The sequence below is a fragment of the Pholcus phalangioides genome, unplaced genomic scaffold, assembly GCF_987345545.1.
Source record: "Pholcus phalangioides strain wild (caught in Gottingen) unplaced genomic scaffold, Ppha-v1.0 ptg000015l_1, whole genome shotgun sequence".
NCBI classification, from domain to species: domain Eukaryota; kingdom Metazoa; phylum Arthropoda; class Arachnida; order Araneae; family Pholcidae; genus Pholcus; species Pholcus phalangioides.
Genome location: NW_028301608.1, coordinates 76,788,723 through 76,803,631, shown reverse-complemented (window position 1 = coordinate 76,803,631; position 14,909 = coordinate 76,788,723). Strand labels below are relative to the sequence as shown.

The window sequence follows — 14,909 nt, the reverse complement described above, 5'->3', positions numbered from 1 at the left end:
GTTCTTTCCAGCATAAAACGAAAAATAACCCCCCCCCCAGAGGAAATCCTGTGTATGCATGCCGATGGTGAGGAAGCCAAAAAAAAATCCTTTTTTTTTTTAAATTTTGTGCACACACACACAATCAATATTCATAAAATTTTCTCAATGTTTTCCGCTGTCAAGAAATTAGAAAAGCGAAAAAATATCTTGTGAAAATGCTATAAAATGCTCAAAAAAACAAAAAAAGCGTGCTCTAACAGTGAAAAAAAATGCAAATGTCATCAAAATCCGGGTCCTGGTTATAACCATATTCCTCCCTTCTCAAACTCATAAATTGCTCATAAAACTTGGCACATGGGCGCAATTTGTTTTCCTATTTTTTTCTGCCACCTTCGTTTGGCAAATTGCCTATTTTGCCAAAATAACAGTTGAAAAAAAAAAAATTCGAACAAATATTTCATTTGGACAAATTAAAACTACGAATAGATTTTTTGAAATCATTTGCGAAGGAGGGGACTAATTTTTGATGCATTAGATGTGGCTGAGAACGCAACCAAGTAAACAGTGAATATGTTTTTAAAGATAAGAGGAAACACAATTCCCACAGTGTGAACGTTTAGCGACTAAATTGCCCGACGATAACCGAAATCAACGAAATAACCGAGTTATTACTGTACTTACTTTATTGACAACTCTCTGGAATAGAACTGATTTTTTTTCTTTACGTCAGCTTTTTTTCCCTCCCGCCGGTTTGACGATTAAAAAAAAAACGTATACATACACAGTATAAATTACAGCTGCTGATAACCGGCTCGCACTATGTGAACCCTCCCGGAGAGAGTAAACCACGCCCACTGCCTGAATCGGAAACACGAGTGCACAACGCGTGTACCCCAAGGCCGGTCATCCACTGGAACGTACTACGAGGAAAAGCAAGTTACAAGTTGAAAAAGTCACCTGTATGCGCAAGACTGTCTTGTGCATACATGCGACTTGTTTACGCTCGGATTCCAGTAGTCAATCGGTCTAAATCTTGAATTATAGTGCAATGTAAAATTTTCTTTATATAATTTAACCTCTCTATTCTCTCTAATCCATATCGATTTCTTTTAGGAGAACAGTGGCTACACTTTGTAAAGTGTGGATTTACATATAAGTGGACTGCGTGGGTCACAAGAAAGTTTTCAAAATAAAAACGATATAAAATAAGACATTAATCCCATCTTTTGCAATGCAAATGAAAATATACAGGGCGTCCACTCTTATCGTTGTCCATTGGTTACTTCCTGGACCGTTGGTTTTAGAAACAACTTTCAATAGGAAAAGAACGTTTCAAATGATGTCGCCCATCATCTTAAATTACGTTCAAATAAAAAAATTAATTAATTAAAAAAAAATTACAAAATTTAGATTTTTATACGGTCTCCCGTCTTCTAATTTCCAGTCCCAAAGTTGTTGCTCAGTCCCTCCTGAGACCAACAAAAAAAATTTCCATGTTTCTAAGTGCAATATTAACTGAGATATTCCAATTTATAGAGCGGGGGAAAGAGAAAGAACAGCATAAAAGGGAAAAGAGCGTTGTCCGTTAGTTTATGCTCTTCTTTCTCACCCCACTTTTATCTCTGATTTTCGAATCTAAGTGTCTCAGCGAATGTTGCACTTAGAAACATGGTAATTTTTTGTTGGCCTCAGAAGAGGCAGAGCAACAACTTTCTGGTTGGAAGTTAGAGGACGGGGGAACCGTATAAAAATCTAAATTTTGTAAATTTTTTTATTAATATTTTTATTTTATTTTAACGTCATTTAAGATACTGGGGACATCATTTGAAACGTTGTTTTCTGATTAAAAGTTGTCTCTAAAACCAACTGTTCAGGAAATACCAATTTTACAACGATAAGAGTGAAACGCATTGTATGATACAATGTCGAAGCTCTTAATTGAGCTACTTAAAATGTGTCATATATCATCCTTCCCTGCATTTCAGAAGCACAAATGTGCAAATTTTCCCTTTTTTTTTTTTTTTTATCAGCTAGTTGGATATATCTTAATTTGGTATCTAAGTTTTGCCTGAAACGCGCTAAATATGAGGCCCCAGAACATCACTTTCCCCGACCACCCACGATGTTGAGACGACCATTCGTAACAACCCCCCCCCCCCAACAAGAAGGCAGCTCCATATAGCCCCGAGAAAACTCAGTGGAAACTCCTAGCCGAGGGCAGGCACGGACCCAGGGTGAAGCGTCAGGAGAGGCGATTGATTGTGTATCCTGTAAATTGTGATTATTCCTCTATTTTACACAGACCTATTTTCCCCATATAATTCGACTCTTGATCACCCACCTTCTGGATTTATGCCAGGCCTACGGTTCCAGAGATCCATCGTAGTTATACAATTTTTATTTATTAAGTTTTGATTAAATTGAAATCGATCAGCAGCAATGGATCTTGCACCTGGATGGTGGGCGGATAAGACACGAAAACCACGAGAAAAATGTATGGTTTAAAGCGAGCCATGGGCAGAGAAAGGTTGAGAAACACTTTTATATCTGATGTTTATGCATTTTCATCGTTATATAAGAAAGGTTCATTAATATTGTTCTCTCTCAGTTTGATTCATTATTGACGTTATAGCCGAGGTGTCGTCACCACTTAAGTCGTTATAGCCATGAGTTCGACCTTATACCAAAAAAGTTTTTCCCATTACTCTTAAAAACTGTTTTCCAGCTTCCACCCTTCGAAAGCGATATCTCTCTAGTGATATAAAAAAAATATTTACACGCATGAAAGTACCGATGTGTTTAGATAATTTTTCAGAAAATTCGAATAAGCAACATTTTCTCTTTTGCTCAAGGGCATATCGATATAAATCATGCGGTATTTAGCGTTAGGTATTGTAATATTACGAGGAAGAAACCAAACGAATGTCCTGTCATAGCCCTGGCGCCATCGGTCCATACGTATAGCAACACATTTCACCCAGTCAACATCCCACTCATTATTGCTTTTCATAAAAACTATCGAATGAACTTTTTTCCGGTCATATTCGTCTCTATGGGCGAACAAAATAAAATCCCTCTAATACCCCTTTTTGGATCATCTCTTACGAATAAGTACCTTTAAGGTGGACATAGGAACATGCGTGGATTTTTCTAGTCTGATACTTTCAACAACTTATGCTCCCCATGCCACTTATAGCACTGTGCATAGTACTATTGAGTACCGCTTATAACTTTGCATCTTTTTCGTTAGATGAATTTTTTATTCAATAGCAAAGCGCTTTGTGAGAAACATTACATCTTAGTTCGTTGTGCCAGTCAAAAACAGAGTGAAAAAGTTTCACGTTGAAAATTAAAAAAACGTTTCAGGTGTCATAAATTTTAATAACACTGTTCTACAATTAAAAATCGTTTTTTGTAGGGGGTCGAGATTCTTAAGGAAATCTGTGTCAGGCATAGTTTTCAAGTTAATTTCAATTTCATTTTTTTTACACGTCGTGTATCTAAGGCTGGGGTTACGCTGTAAAAATTTTGTAAAAGTGCTTTTATAAAACTTGAAAAATACAACCAATAAGCTGATCGATTACATTCGAGCAAATGCAACCGATCTGTTTATTGGTTGTATTTTTCAAGTTTTATAAAAGCACGTGTACAAAACTTTTGGAGCGTAATCTCAGCCTTATACACTACTTCGCTAAACAACAGTACTGACCATATCGCTATATTGCAATTTACTGCCATTAATGAATTGAATGACGAATGAAGGTGCCATCTAAGCTCTGCTTACCTGTTTTATACTCCTAGGAGAACGAAGTTCAACGCCCTCTAGTGGCATTACGCAATGCGCAATCACGCTGCATTTCTAATCATTTGCATATCTGCCCGACATGTACCTTCAGGCCAACTTTCGTTTCGATCCCACAATTATTTCTTGGCGCGCAAATTTTTATGGCAATGAGTGTACATATGTACAATTTTTGATGGTTTTTTTTACATCCCTCTACTTTCGAATATTCAACATTCGCACATATTTTCAGGAACCAATTATGTGCGAAAGTCAAGGGACGCCTGTATTTTCCATCTGTGCCCATTATATTTCACTAATTCCAGCATGTTTCAAAATATCACGTGACTCTTTAGTCATAGTCACACATAGGTAACCTTTCTTTATTTTATTTTATTCTTTCAAACCGAGCACAACTCAGGTCTATCACCATCTCTGAGCAATTTACTACCCAGTGAGTTGCGCCGGAAGTGTAAGTGTGTGTACCTAACAGTCTGAGTGCGTATCTAGTGTTGTGTCTGATTTTTCAGTGCTGCCATCTATATTTCAGAAGTGAAGTGAGTGAAATGTAATGATCGAATTACATTTGTACCGTTTATAGGTATGTTGCTCTCTGTGGCGAGACTTTTTAAAGGGGAGATCGACACATAGGCAACCTGGAAGACAGGGCATTACGGTTACCAAGAAATCCCTTTAGACAATATTTTCGGGCATCTATAAAACGTCTAGATATTCCTGGGGCTCGAATTGGAATTTCAACGCATTCATTAAGCTCCAAACATCATTGCAGAACGTCATGAAGGAAGAAAAATGCGTCCTCCCATTGTCTAAACTCAATTTATCTGCTTTTTTGATTACTTAGACCTAAATCACCGACGAAATGCAACTACACAATACTCTGACGTGAAGATGGTTCCACGTCAAGCCAGAGTAGTGTGGAGTCGCCTTCAGTCATGTCTTTTAGATTTCAGATTTGTGAAACCATGAACATTTCTCAAAAAAAACTAATAGTCTGTAAAGTGGTCTTTTTGTTCTCTTCATACCGTAGGTACTACTTGTACAATGTCCAGGTACCTCTACCTTTCCACTCCATTTTATCACTTTAACACAGCAAGTGGCACAACAAATATCAGTTAAATTAAACATATATTGTTGAATAACTAAAAAACTGTGCCTGATAGCAAATTTCTATTTTCAGATTTGAATTTCCCACACCATAAACATTTAGAAGTATATATTTGTTCTATATAATAAAAGTAACCCTTGCAGAACAATTACCCACGTTGAACACGTTCCTTTCAATATACGTCAATAATACAGGGTGGGAAAAAGTCCGTAGAAACTTCAAAAATGAATAAAAACCGGAAAAATAGCCGAAATGAAAAACGGTTTGCAGGGTTAGCAGCGCTAGGTCATGGGAATTTTTTTAAGACCGTAAAAAAAAATAACACAAAAACAGGTATAGGTGGGGCTGACGTACACAAGTCAAAGAAAAGACACGTAAATAACGAACAGAATGCCTCCAACTCGTTTAGTACAGCAGTATGTGTTCCACATAACCACCACCACAGGAGATAACACATTGCAGGCGAGTCACAAATCCAGCAACGGCACGGTTTACAAAGGTGAACTGATTGTGGATTAGGAGCACAAGTTTTATAACCGTTTCATTTGCATATTTCCACAGAAGTCACCCGTACCAGCGCCACCTATCGGCTGTTTTTGAGTTTTTTTTTTTCATGTCTTAAAAAATTCCCGTGACCTAGCGATGCTAACCCTGCAAACCGTTTTTTATTTCGATTATTTTTCGGGTTTTCATTCATTTTTAAAGTTTCTACGGACTTTTTGTCCACCCTGTATATATATCAAATTCCATTTCAAATAAATACTTATTCCATTCCGAAGTTGTCGACGTTCCGACAATGGGAAAATTTTATATCCTAAATATCTCTTCTTATCGCTTGGAAATCACTATAATAGATCTTAATTTTTGAATTATTTTCAGATAATTATATTTAATGGAAACACTATTCCCCCTTTCGAAAAAAAAATGCAGAAAATCATTTACATATCGAGCCTATTGTGTCCATTTCCATCCCTTTCTTTTTTCATTTGTCCCGTTTCTCCATTCAGCATCAGAAATGGAGTTAAGCATGTCTGTTCTTATGTGTTTTTTACTTTTTTTCGTGTGGCCGTCTTCGACGCTATCGACCAGGTACAGCTAGGAAGGATTTGAGGCATGCGCGCTTGAGCCTCCAGGGAAAGCATCACTAACGTATAAATATCCTTGGAGCGGAGTACGCGCAGTTTCTTTCACGAGATACAAAACTCTTTGACCTCTTCAAAGACGAAACCAGAGGTAAGGATACACTTTTTTTTTTGCTTTCATTTTCACGCTGTTTCGTAATTTTTGCAACCGAGAAAAAACGGTGAAGCGTAATAGCGTAATTCAATAGCGTAACGCATATTATTACGAATTGAGTTTCCTTAAAAAATATTGTAATAAACGTAATGCTAATAATCAAATGCACAGTGTCGATCGAAGGACATTCGTGGCAAAACATGTTTATTTTTTTCGATCAAGTTAAAAATTTTAGAATTTAGGAAAAGATAAACCTGCATTTTTTCCAAATTACACTGTTAATGGGAAAATAGGAAAGAAAACGCAATTCGCAGCCGCTCTCTCGTGCATCCGTCGACTGTTAGAGTATCACGTTAGACTCTAACAGCTTTTCCTATATCAATGTTGTATATTCTTCCAAAGAAGGTACAATTTATGAATTTTTCCCCACAAAATTCTGTTTTCTTCCAAAAAAATATCCCGTCACGTTACTAACAAGAGGAAAGTAACTGGTTTTTTTCATGACCATTGCTCCGATTCATTGACCTATTTTATTAATCGTTAACCCTGAATTATTCACTTGAACTTTAAATTTTTTCCGTTATGGATCACTGATTGCTTTGAATTCCGAATTATGGTACATTCGTAATCTCAATAATCGTATTTGAATAATTTGGCATACGTTATGGCAACACCAGTGCTCCTCCATATATACGAACATATTTATATGTGTGTGTTACGGTAGAAGTGTTAAACACGGTGATTATGCATAACCATCGACCGTTTTGGTGAGTTTGATAAATTTTGTTCGTATATTTTATGAATTCATCGCCTTTAATGGTGATTATGCATAAGCTCCACCTCATGGTGGTAAATAGGATCTCAACTCATGATAAAACGTCAAATTTACCGGACATTTTACATAAACCGCCAAGGGCCTTACCATGCTAAAAACACCGGTTCTCGTCCGATCACCGAAGCTTCTGGGATGACGAATTTGATCAGTAATGCTGGTTTTGTTTGCACATGTTGATGCGTGTCAAAAAGCCAACATTACATGACTGATAATAATTTTTGTTTCCTCTTATTTTTTTAAAGTTTAATTTATGAGTCAAAAAACGCGTAGGGCAACACACGGGCAAACGAATAAACTGAAAAAAGGGGGATAAATTTTTTTTCATATTCATTTCACCAAACCTTATTAGGGGAATCAAATAATCACACCGACAAAAGTGATAGATGTACGGAATTTGTCAAACTTACTAAGATGATTAGGATTACACATGTCATAGCCAGTGATTACGTATAATCACCGATTAGTCTCGCTTCTACAGTAGCATAAATAATTTATGTATTTTATTGTATAGCAACCATGATGTGCATTTCTTACCGTATTATATGGTCATGATCCGAGTTCGATATTAATTTTACCATCATTTTTTTATAATTACGCATCTTTTTTTTTTTTAATTTGACGTTTCTCAGTCAAAACTGACCGTCGTTTGTCTGTCTCTACGTAGGTCAAGAACTACATCCAATCAATATCGCTCTAATGTTTTTGAATCTGACGCAGTCAGGTGTAAGTTTTTGTGTAACGCAAAATAATAATAATAAAATGATTTTTTTGTGTTGAGTTACAATGTCATAAGGAAGAAAAAAAAATCATCAGAGCAGTTTATTATCTCTAACTGCTGGGCCACAACGGAGACATCACTATGAGCAAAACTGCGCAAATTGCTCGTACTTGTTTCCTTACAATCATTTTTACTTGAACTGCTTTTCCAACAAGAATGAGTAGTCGTAGTCGGATGAGTAGGCTTTGGCGGAGATATGTATGCAAGCTTGTTTTCTCGTGAAAGTCGATTGGGAGGAAAATGTTTATTCATTCATTCACCACAGCAATCGTTTTTCCCTTCTTTAATGTTAAAACAATGTGAGAAGTGAGAAACAGCAGCAGATGCATTTGAGAAATGCATGTCACAAAAGAGGTTGTGAATGTTTGTAGGTTGGTTGCTGGTCAGTAACAAAAGAATTATCAACTCCGCGCATAACTTACAACGAGACTTTTTTTCCGTTGTGAGATTCAAAACTCCTATCGTCCAATCATGTCTCCAAAAATTTGTCAGTAACGAGGTGAAAGCAGGCAGGCCAATCTAAAACATCGGCATGAGATAAATTTTTCAGAAAAAAAAAAGGCGTTAAAATGCTATGGTATATAGAATCTAAAAATCGAATTTTTCTAATTAGCTACTTTGTTTTTACTCACATCAACTCTCAATGTAATATTCGCATCTAAGTTTTCATTTTACTGTATTTTTTGACATATTTTTCATTGCAATAAAAGGAAATAAAAATTGAGCACGCGTTCTTCCCCTTTTATCGCAATAATGAGCCCGAGGGCTCGTGGTGCTGTTAAGACCGTGGGCCCCCTCTCACGGGAAAGGCTCACAGACTCTGGGGGATTCCCTTAGGTATTAATATAACGAAATATGAAACGAATATGAAATTAATATAACGAGCGTAATCAAATCTAATCTGTCCTAATTGGCAATAAGTGGTGATGGCAGACTTATGCCCCGTTTTCTTCTCCATAAACTATGGCTTAGAAAATGTCGAGTTATAACGGATTCAATTTGCTTGACAGACGTAGGAAACATTTTTTTATTTTGAAGTACTAGTTTCTTGATACCCGTACCAGTTCAAACTCCGTTGACAGCAAAGTGGTGGTATAGGCTGAAGTTGATTTTCTGCAGTTTCTTCCAACTTAGCGGCGAAAATGCATGCCGGTCTCCCATGTGAAATGTCTCTCTGCAGAGAGCACACAAATATTCAATGCGATATCTACAGAACATGAAAATTCAGGCATTTGCTATTTTCATTTCAAAATATGAAATCTACGAAGTATAATAAGAATATAAATATCTGAATATAAATATGTCCGAACCACGCGTATATAAAAAAAAAAAAAAAAAAATGCACACACACACACACACACACACACAACAGGTTCCTGCGTGTACCAGTTTGTTAGAAATTTCTCAGGAATGTTTACGAGGTGCATGTACACTAGTATTAAGTAGTAGTCTTTTTGATTGGCTGACACGATCAGCATGCATTGTGTTTGGTCAACAGCGCTATGAGAACTTACGCTTTGGTCACGAACTTATAAACACTCTCATTACTGTTGGTTGGAGATGTGGGGGGGGGGGGCGACTCAAGAAACCACAATAGTCTAGGTTCTATTCACTACTTCCACATAGAATAGTTCTATATAACATCGCTATTTTCTTTTATTTCGCGCTTTCCATTTAATATCACAACGGAAGACTGTGAATAGGTGCTCCCAAATTAGTATATAAATCCCGAAAAACATTAAAAAAGACATTGAGACGCGAAAAACAAATATTTTCACAAAGTTGTTCGGCTTGCACTTGAGTACACTACTACTACTGAACCACACATGCCCTTCATAAACATTCCTAGGAAGAAAATCCAACGAATTGCTGCATTTCGGAATAGGTCGCCTATGTGTTGTGCACGTAAGGTGAAGTTTGTTTCTGATAAATCTATTGCTATGTATTTCAAGAAGTGCTGCCATCTGTCTTTAGAATTCGGAAAGAAATTGTAGTTATTCACTAATTTTGTAAATGTTGGAGACCCGTTTGCTCACCTGAGTATACTGTACACGCGGTAATTCAATCAAATACTATATTTACTCATGCAGATTTTGAAGCCATCGACCATGAAAGGAGTACTTACAGCTGTTGTGGTGTTGCTTTCGTTGAGTGAAGTTTTCGGAGCTATTCCGTACCCGCAGACTCCAGGGGGTGAGTAATTGATTTTTCTTTTCCTTTGATTTCTTTTTATTCATTTTTTCAGCACATGACATAAAAAATTATAACATTGCAAAACATGGTTGATGAAATGTAATCAATCGATTCATTAATCTTTATTTGCTTAGGTACTTGCACCCACGACAATATAATGATGAAATACAGTATGTAGTTGTTTTTTTTCCAACGTGTCGAACAGCGTCGAACGTGTTTCAACCGTACCGGACTTAGTGGTCTTTTAGCGGCCCGATGCGAGAAAAGTTTCACTGCCGTCTCCAATTTTGTGAGGTAAATGTGATGGGAGTAGGTCCCAGAGATAAAATCATTTTTGCTCCATGCATTCACAGAAATTCAATTGAGAGGGCCTAAGTCTTGGAATTCAGATCCATCAAAAAAAAAAAAAACCTTTCCGAGAAGGTTCCGTAAAGTAACGCATGGACATACTCGGAATTACAGGTGGATATGGAAGGAAGGTGGATAAGGATAAAAAGTAATATCTAATAACATGAAATAAGATTTTGAATCGGGTTGACTGGCACCCCAATTCTGAAAGGGTTAGGAACCCAGAGAACCTCGTTTTCCAAGGGCTCGTTGTGCTGTCAAGACCATGCCTTTCCCCCCCTCCCCGCGAAAGGCTGACAGGGCTCTGGGGTCCTTAGCTTTTATATTTTTCCAATACTATATATATAAATTTTCTTGAAAATCAAGATAAAGAGCCAGCTAAAAATCTTAGTCTGGGTCCTGTCAAAAAGTCAAGGGCCCATTCAAGTATATGGGGGCCATGGATTCACTACCTTATGTGTGTCTGTTAATAAATCGATATATTTTTGTTCATCAATAGGTGAAAATTGTCCATTCGGGTTTGAAGACCGTCGTCTGTTTGAGTTAGTCCTCAAGCTCAAACACTAGTGGTTAACATCTTGAGGAGAATTGCTAAAATTGGAGCAACAGTAAAATTTTCCAGAGTCGAGTTTTGTTCGTTTTACCAGTTCTCCTAAAGATGCCAACCACTATATAGTGTTGGGGAAAAGTTGAGGACTAACTCAAACAGATGACGATCTTCGAACCCGAATAAATAATTTTCATTAAATGATGGTCGTGAAAACCTTATCTGAACTACTATTAGTATCATCATCTGAAAGTTGTGGCTTTTTAAAACAGTTATCGTGAAATACACGTATAGTCAATGCAATACGAAATTTAGTTTTGCGGCCGGTGTGATCGCACCTTTCGCACTTGCTTATGTCCGGTCCTGCGTGCAAAATATTTTTATGCAATTCGTATTATTTCAGCGTTTCATTGAGGAAAGGCCCAAGAGCCTACCACCCCACCATTCTTTATATTAGTCACAATTTCTATAATATGTGTCGAAAAATAGCTGAGTTTGAACCCAAACGAATCTGGAACGTATGGAGAGGAAGAGCCATTTTTTGTATCAGAGAAATAAATAAACATTGGCAAAGAGAAATATTTTGAATAACCTCTCTGTGTGCTGATAACAAAGTAATCCTACGAAACCCCTACGTTTATGCGAGTGAATAAATAGAAAGGAAAAATTTTCCCTCATAAAATATTTTGAGTCAATTCTGCTCATTGTCGATGCGAAGGGGGTGCTGTATGTTAGAATGAATTCGTGAAAAAACGATTTGAACCCGTCATATACGTAGGCGGATACAGGGCGATGGGGACGATCGCCCCTTCCTCAAATTCAATGAAAAAATGTATCATTGTCATGGAGAAGGAAGGGAGGTTGACAACCATACCGCACCGCCTAAACGGGATGCCCGTTTCGGCATCGTTTTGCCTCCTCTGCCGTGGCCCACGTCCATCTAGACCAGTGTTCCCAAACTTTTTCACGTCACAGAACACTTTGTATGGTCCTTGATTTCCGTATACAGGGTGATTAAGAAAGAATCATCCGATTTCAAAATGATACGTGTAGTTAGCTCAGCTGAATAAAGACATTCTTTAGTTTTGACATATTTTTAAATGAAAATAAATTTCCAGAGAAGAGGAAAGTTATAAAAATGCATTTTCATTAAAAGAGAAAATGTCATTGCATTAAGAATTCTGGCCAGGTCTTAAATTATCTATACTTGGGATATTTTCGAAACATACTCAGAAATTTTTGGAAGTTGCTTTGGTTGACATTAAAGGGGTGAAGTGATCATTTCAGGCTGGAAAAGCTATGGTAAAAGAAGTTTCTTTTCGAAACGTTTCACCGTAATCTGTTATTAACATTTTCGCGTTCCGATCGATTAAAATAGCCCTAATAATTAAATATTTTTATTTTCAGATCGAAGCTCACCTGAAGATTATAATGAAAGTTTGGACAATCTTCTACTCAAAGCCGACAAGTAAGACTTCATTCATTACATTCGAATTTCAATTGGGGCATATACTCAAGATCAGTGCAATAAGAATTTTTTTTTAATGGGATGTCGATCAAAAACGAACCGAAACTGAACGATCATCTTTCTGCTGCTTGGGGCAGCACAATGTTAAATATGCCTGTACAAAAGTGACCGGATTGAATCGGTCGTATATACAGAAAAAAAAATTAATCGAAAAATTGTAGGAATCTCTTAAATTTGCTTCTTCACGCTACGATACTCGCTGAAACGAAAAAAAGTACAGTTAAATGTAGTAAAATAAGCTCCCTCGTTAATTATATTGGAACTAAAGTATAATAAAATTTTTACGCAAATTAAATTCATTTTTAATTCATACATTTAATAAATTTATAAATTTTTAATTTATACAATTTATACATTTAATTTTTTAATTGATAGTTGTATTATGAACTTCTTATGGTTTTTATTTTGATTTCAGACGAGCGTGTATAAGGCGAGGAGGAAGTTGCGATGGACGGCCTAATGATTGTTGCGAAAACTCGGCTTGCAGATGCAATTTGTGGGGAACAAACTGCCGGTGTGAAAGGGCTGGTCTTTTCCAGCAATGGGGAAAGAAGTAAACTGCAGCGCATTGTCTTCAAATGAAACTTAGTGTTATCTATGTGATAGATTAACCCTTGACTTCACCTGACACACCTGAATTTGTCTATCTAAATCCATTCATGTCGCTTATAGTGCTCTAGACTGCTCAGTAATGAAATTTTTTGCAGGTTTTATGGAAATTTTAACAAAAGTGATCTTTTTTACATCAGAACTCCCCCGATTCTTGCGTAAACCTTTTTCTAATGAGTGAAATGCATTCTTTCTCGTACCTTCTTTACTTGCATTCTTTTACATTGCTTTCTTTCAAATTTCATAAGAAAATTATGCACGTTACGACCAATGCCCGAAGTCTAGGGCACTTCACTAGTGACCGACTAGTTTCCGGACACTTCGCAGACTGGGCAACGAATGAATTGGCCACACTTCACAGCCATGAAAGGTATTGAAATGTTGTATTGGCAAATAATATATTTTACGTGAAAATATTATTCGCCAATAACCAAATTTGTAGCGAATTTTCTCTCTAGGAATTGCTATTTTTGTAGATAAATATCGAAAATTTTTGCGGCTTTTCAGTAAATTTCTTTATGTCTAACTCTTTTGGCCCGAAATATGTTCAGATATTCGGTTTTGGTAACTTCATTATTTTCGTGACGCAACGGTCATTTTATACAGGTTTAGATAAGTTTGAGAAAAAGGAAAAATAAATTCTCAGTTCACAGAGAAAAAAAAGAAACTGTAATTTTTGAATTCTTAACAATTTAATGTCAACGACTATATGTCACAAAGTATTTGCTTCTGAAACTAAACTTGGTGGTTCTCGTCACGTTTGTATTGCTTTGTTGTTTGTCAAGTTTCACTTGCTTTAGTGATTTATACGCGAAGGCCGTTCAAAAGTGGTTTGATTTGTCCTGTATTGGTGCTACCATTTTCTACGTTCCCTATACAATCAAAGAAACTTGACTGCAACTGAATTCAACCTAATCATGGATCAAGTAAAGAGTCTTACCCATAAATGCCCAAGTAACGGCTTTGGGTTAATTAGTCATGCTGTTGCACTCTTCTATTTTTGTTTTTTAACTTTATGATGACCATTCTAAGCCTCTGAAATTATTCTATTATTCAACGTTTTTACGTCCTGATAATGAGCAAATAATTTGAAAAAATCCTCCTCTTAGATTTTTTGTTCGGCGTTTGAATCAAATCAAATTCTACGAACAAATTAGGTAAGAAAGAAATCATGTCTGCAACATAATTTATAGAGACGAAATCGTTCGAGAAAATGATAATCGTGAATCGAATCTTGCCAAATTAACGCTATCTCTCTGGAAATGATTGATGTTAATATTTCTTTTTTTCTGTTATCCTCTTTAAAATACCACATATACGAGTATTATCCATCGAAATTATCATGAATGTCATTTTGTATGTATGTAATACTTTTTTCCCACCGTTCGAATTTTCCTTTCATTTTAACATGTTTGAAATAAATTTTAAGTTTCCTCTGATGACAGTATGCCACAATTGGATCCCTGATGTACAATAGAAAGAAATGTCTTGTCTGTCTTAGAATAAATATGTAATAATAGCACTTCGAAAAATGTCCTGTATTTTCTGGTTGCATTTGTGTTTAAAAAGAAAACAAAAACAAAACAATTTAGAAAAAAAATTAAGGATATAAAAAAGCTTGATTTTCTTTCTTTTTTCTAACATGTGCATTAGTTTCTGAGATATTTTTTCTTAAACACTGCTTGAAAGATACGGTGTTTGAAGATAAAATAACGTGTGCATCATGTAGTTTTAAAAATTTGTTTCTGTTTCGACAATATTCAAATGAAGTGGATTATACTGAATAATCCTAGGCATACAAATGTCTCTACAAATACAAATCCTGAGTGATGCTAACTTACAGGTTAACTCTGATGACCAACTCAAAATTAAGATGGCGTGTAAAAAACTCTGATCACTTTTTTTTTCAAATTATTATCAAAGTTTCACGAAAACAGTAGCAGAGA

The 14,909-nt window shown here is 36.2% G+C and overlaps 1 protein-coding gene across 1 annotated transcript; it reads left to right on the top strand.

Moving 5' to 3' along the window:
- Positions 1 to 6,033: 6,033 nt before the first annotated feature.
- Positions 6,034 to 14,485, top strand: LOC149076720 (xibalbin-1-like). Its single transcript, XM_089244347.1, has 4 exons — positions 6,034 to 6,122; positions 9,829 to 9,931; positions 12,234 to 12,294; positions 12,770 to 14,485. Exons 2-4 carry the CDS (start codon positions 9,847 to 9,849, stop codon positions 12,909 to 12,911), a joined length of 288 nt encoding a protein of 95 aa, XP_089100473.1. The 5' UTR covers positions 6,034 to 6,122; positions 9,829 to 9,846; the 3' UTR covers positions 12,912 to 14,485.
- The last annotated feature ends 424 nt before the right edge of the window (positions 14,486 to 14,909 follow it).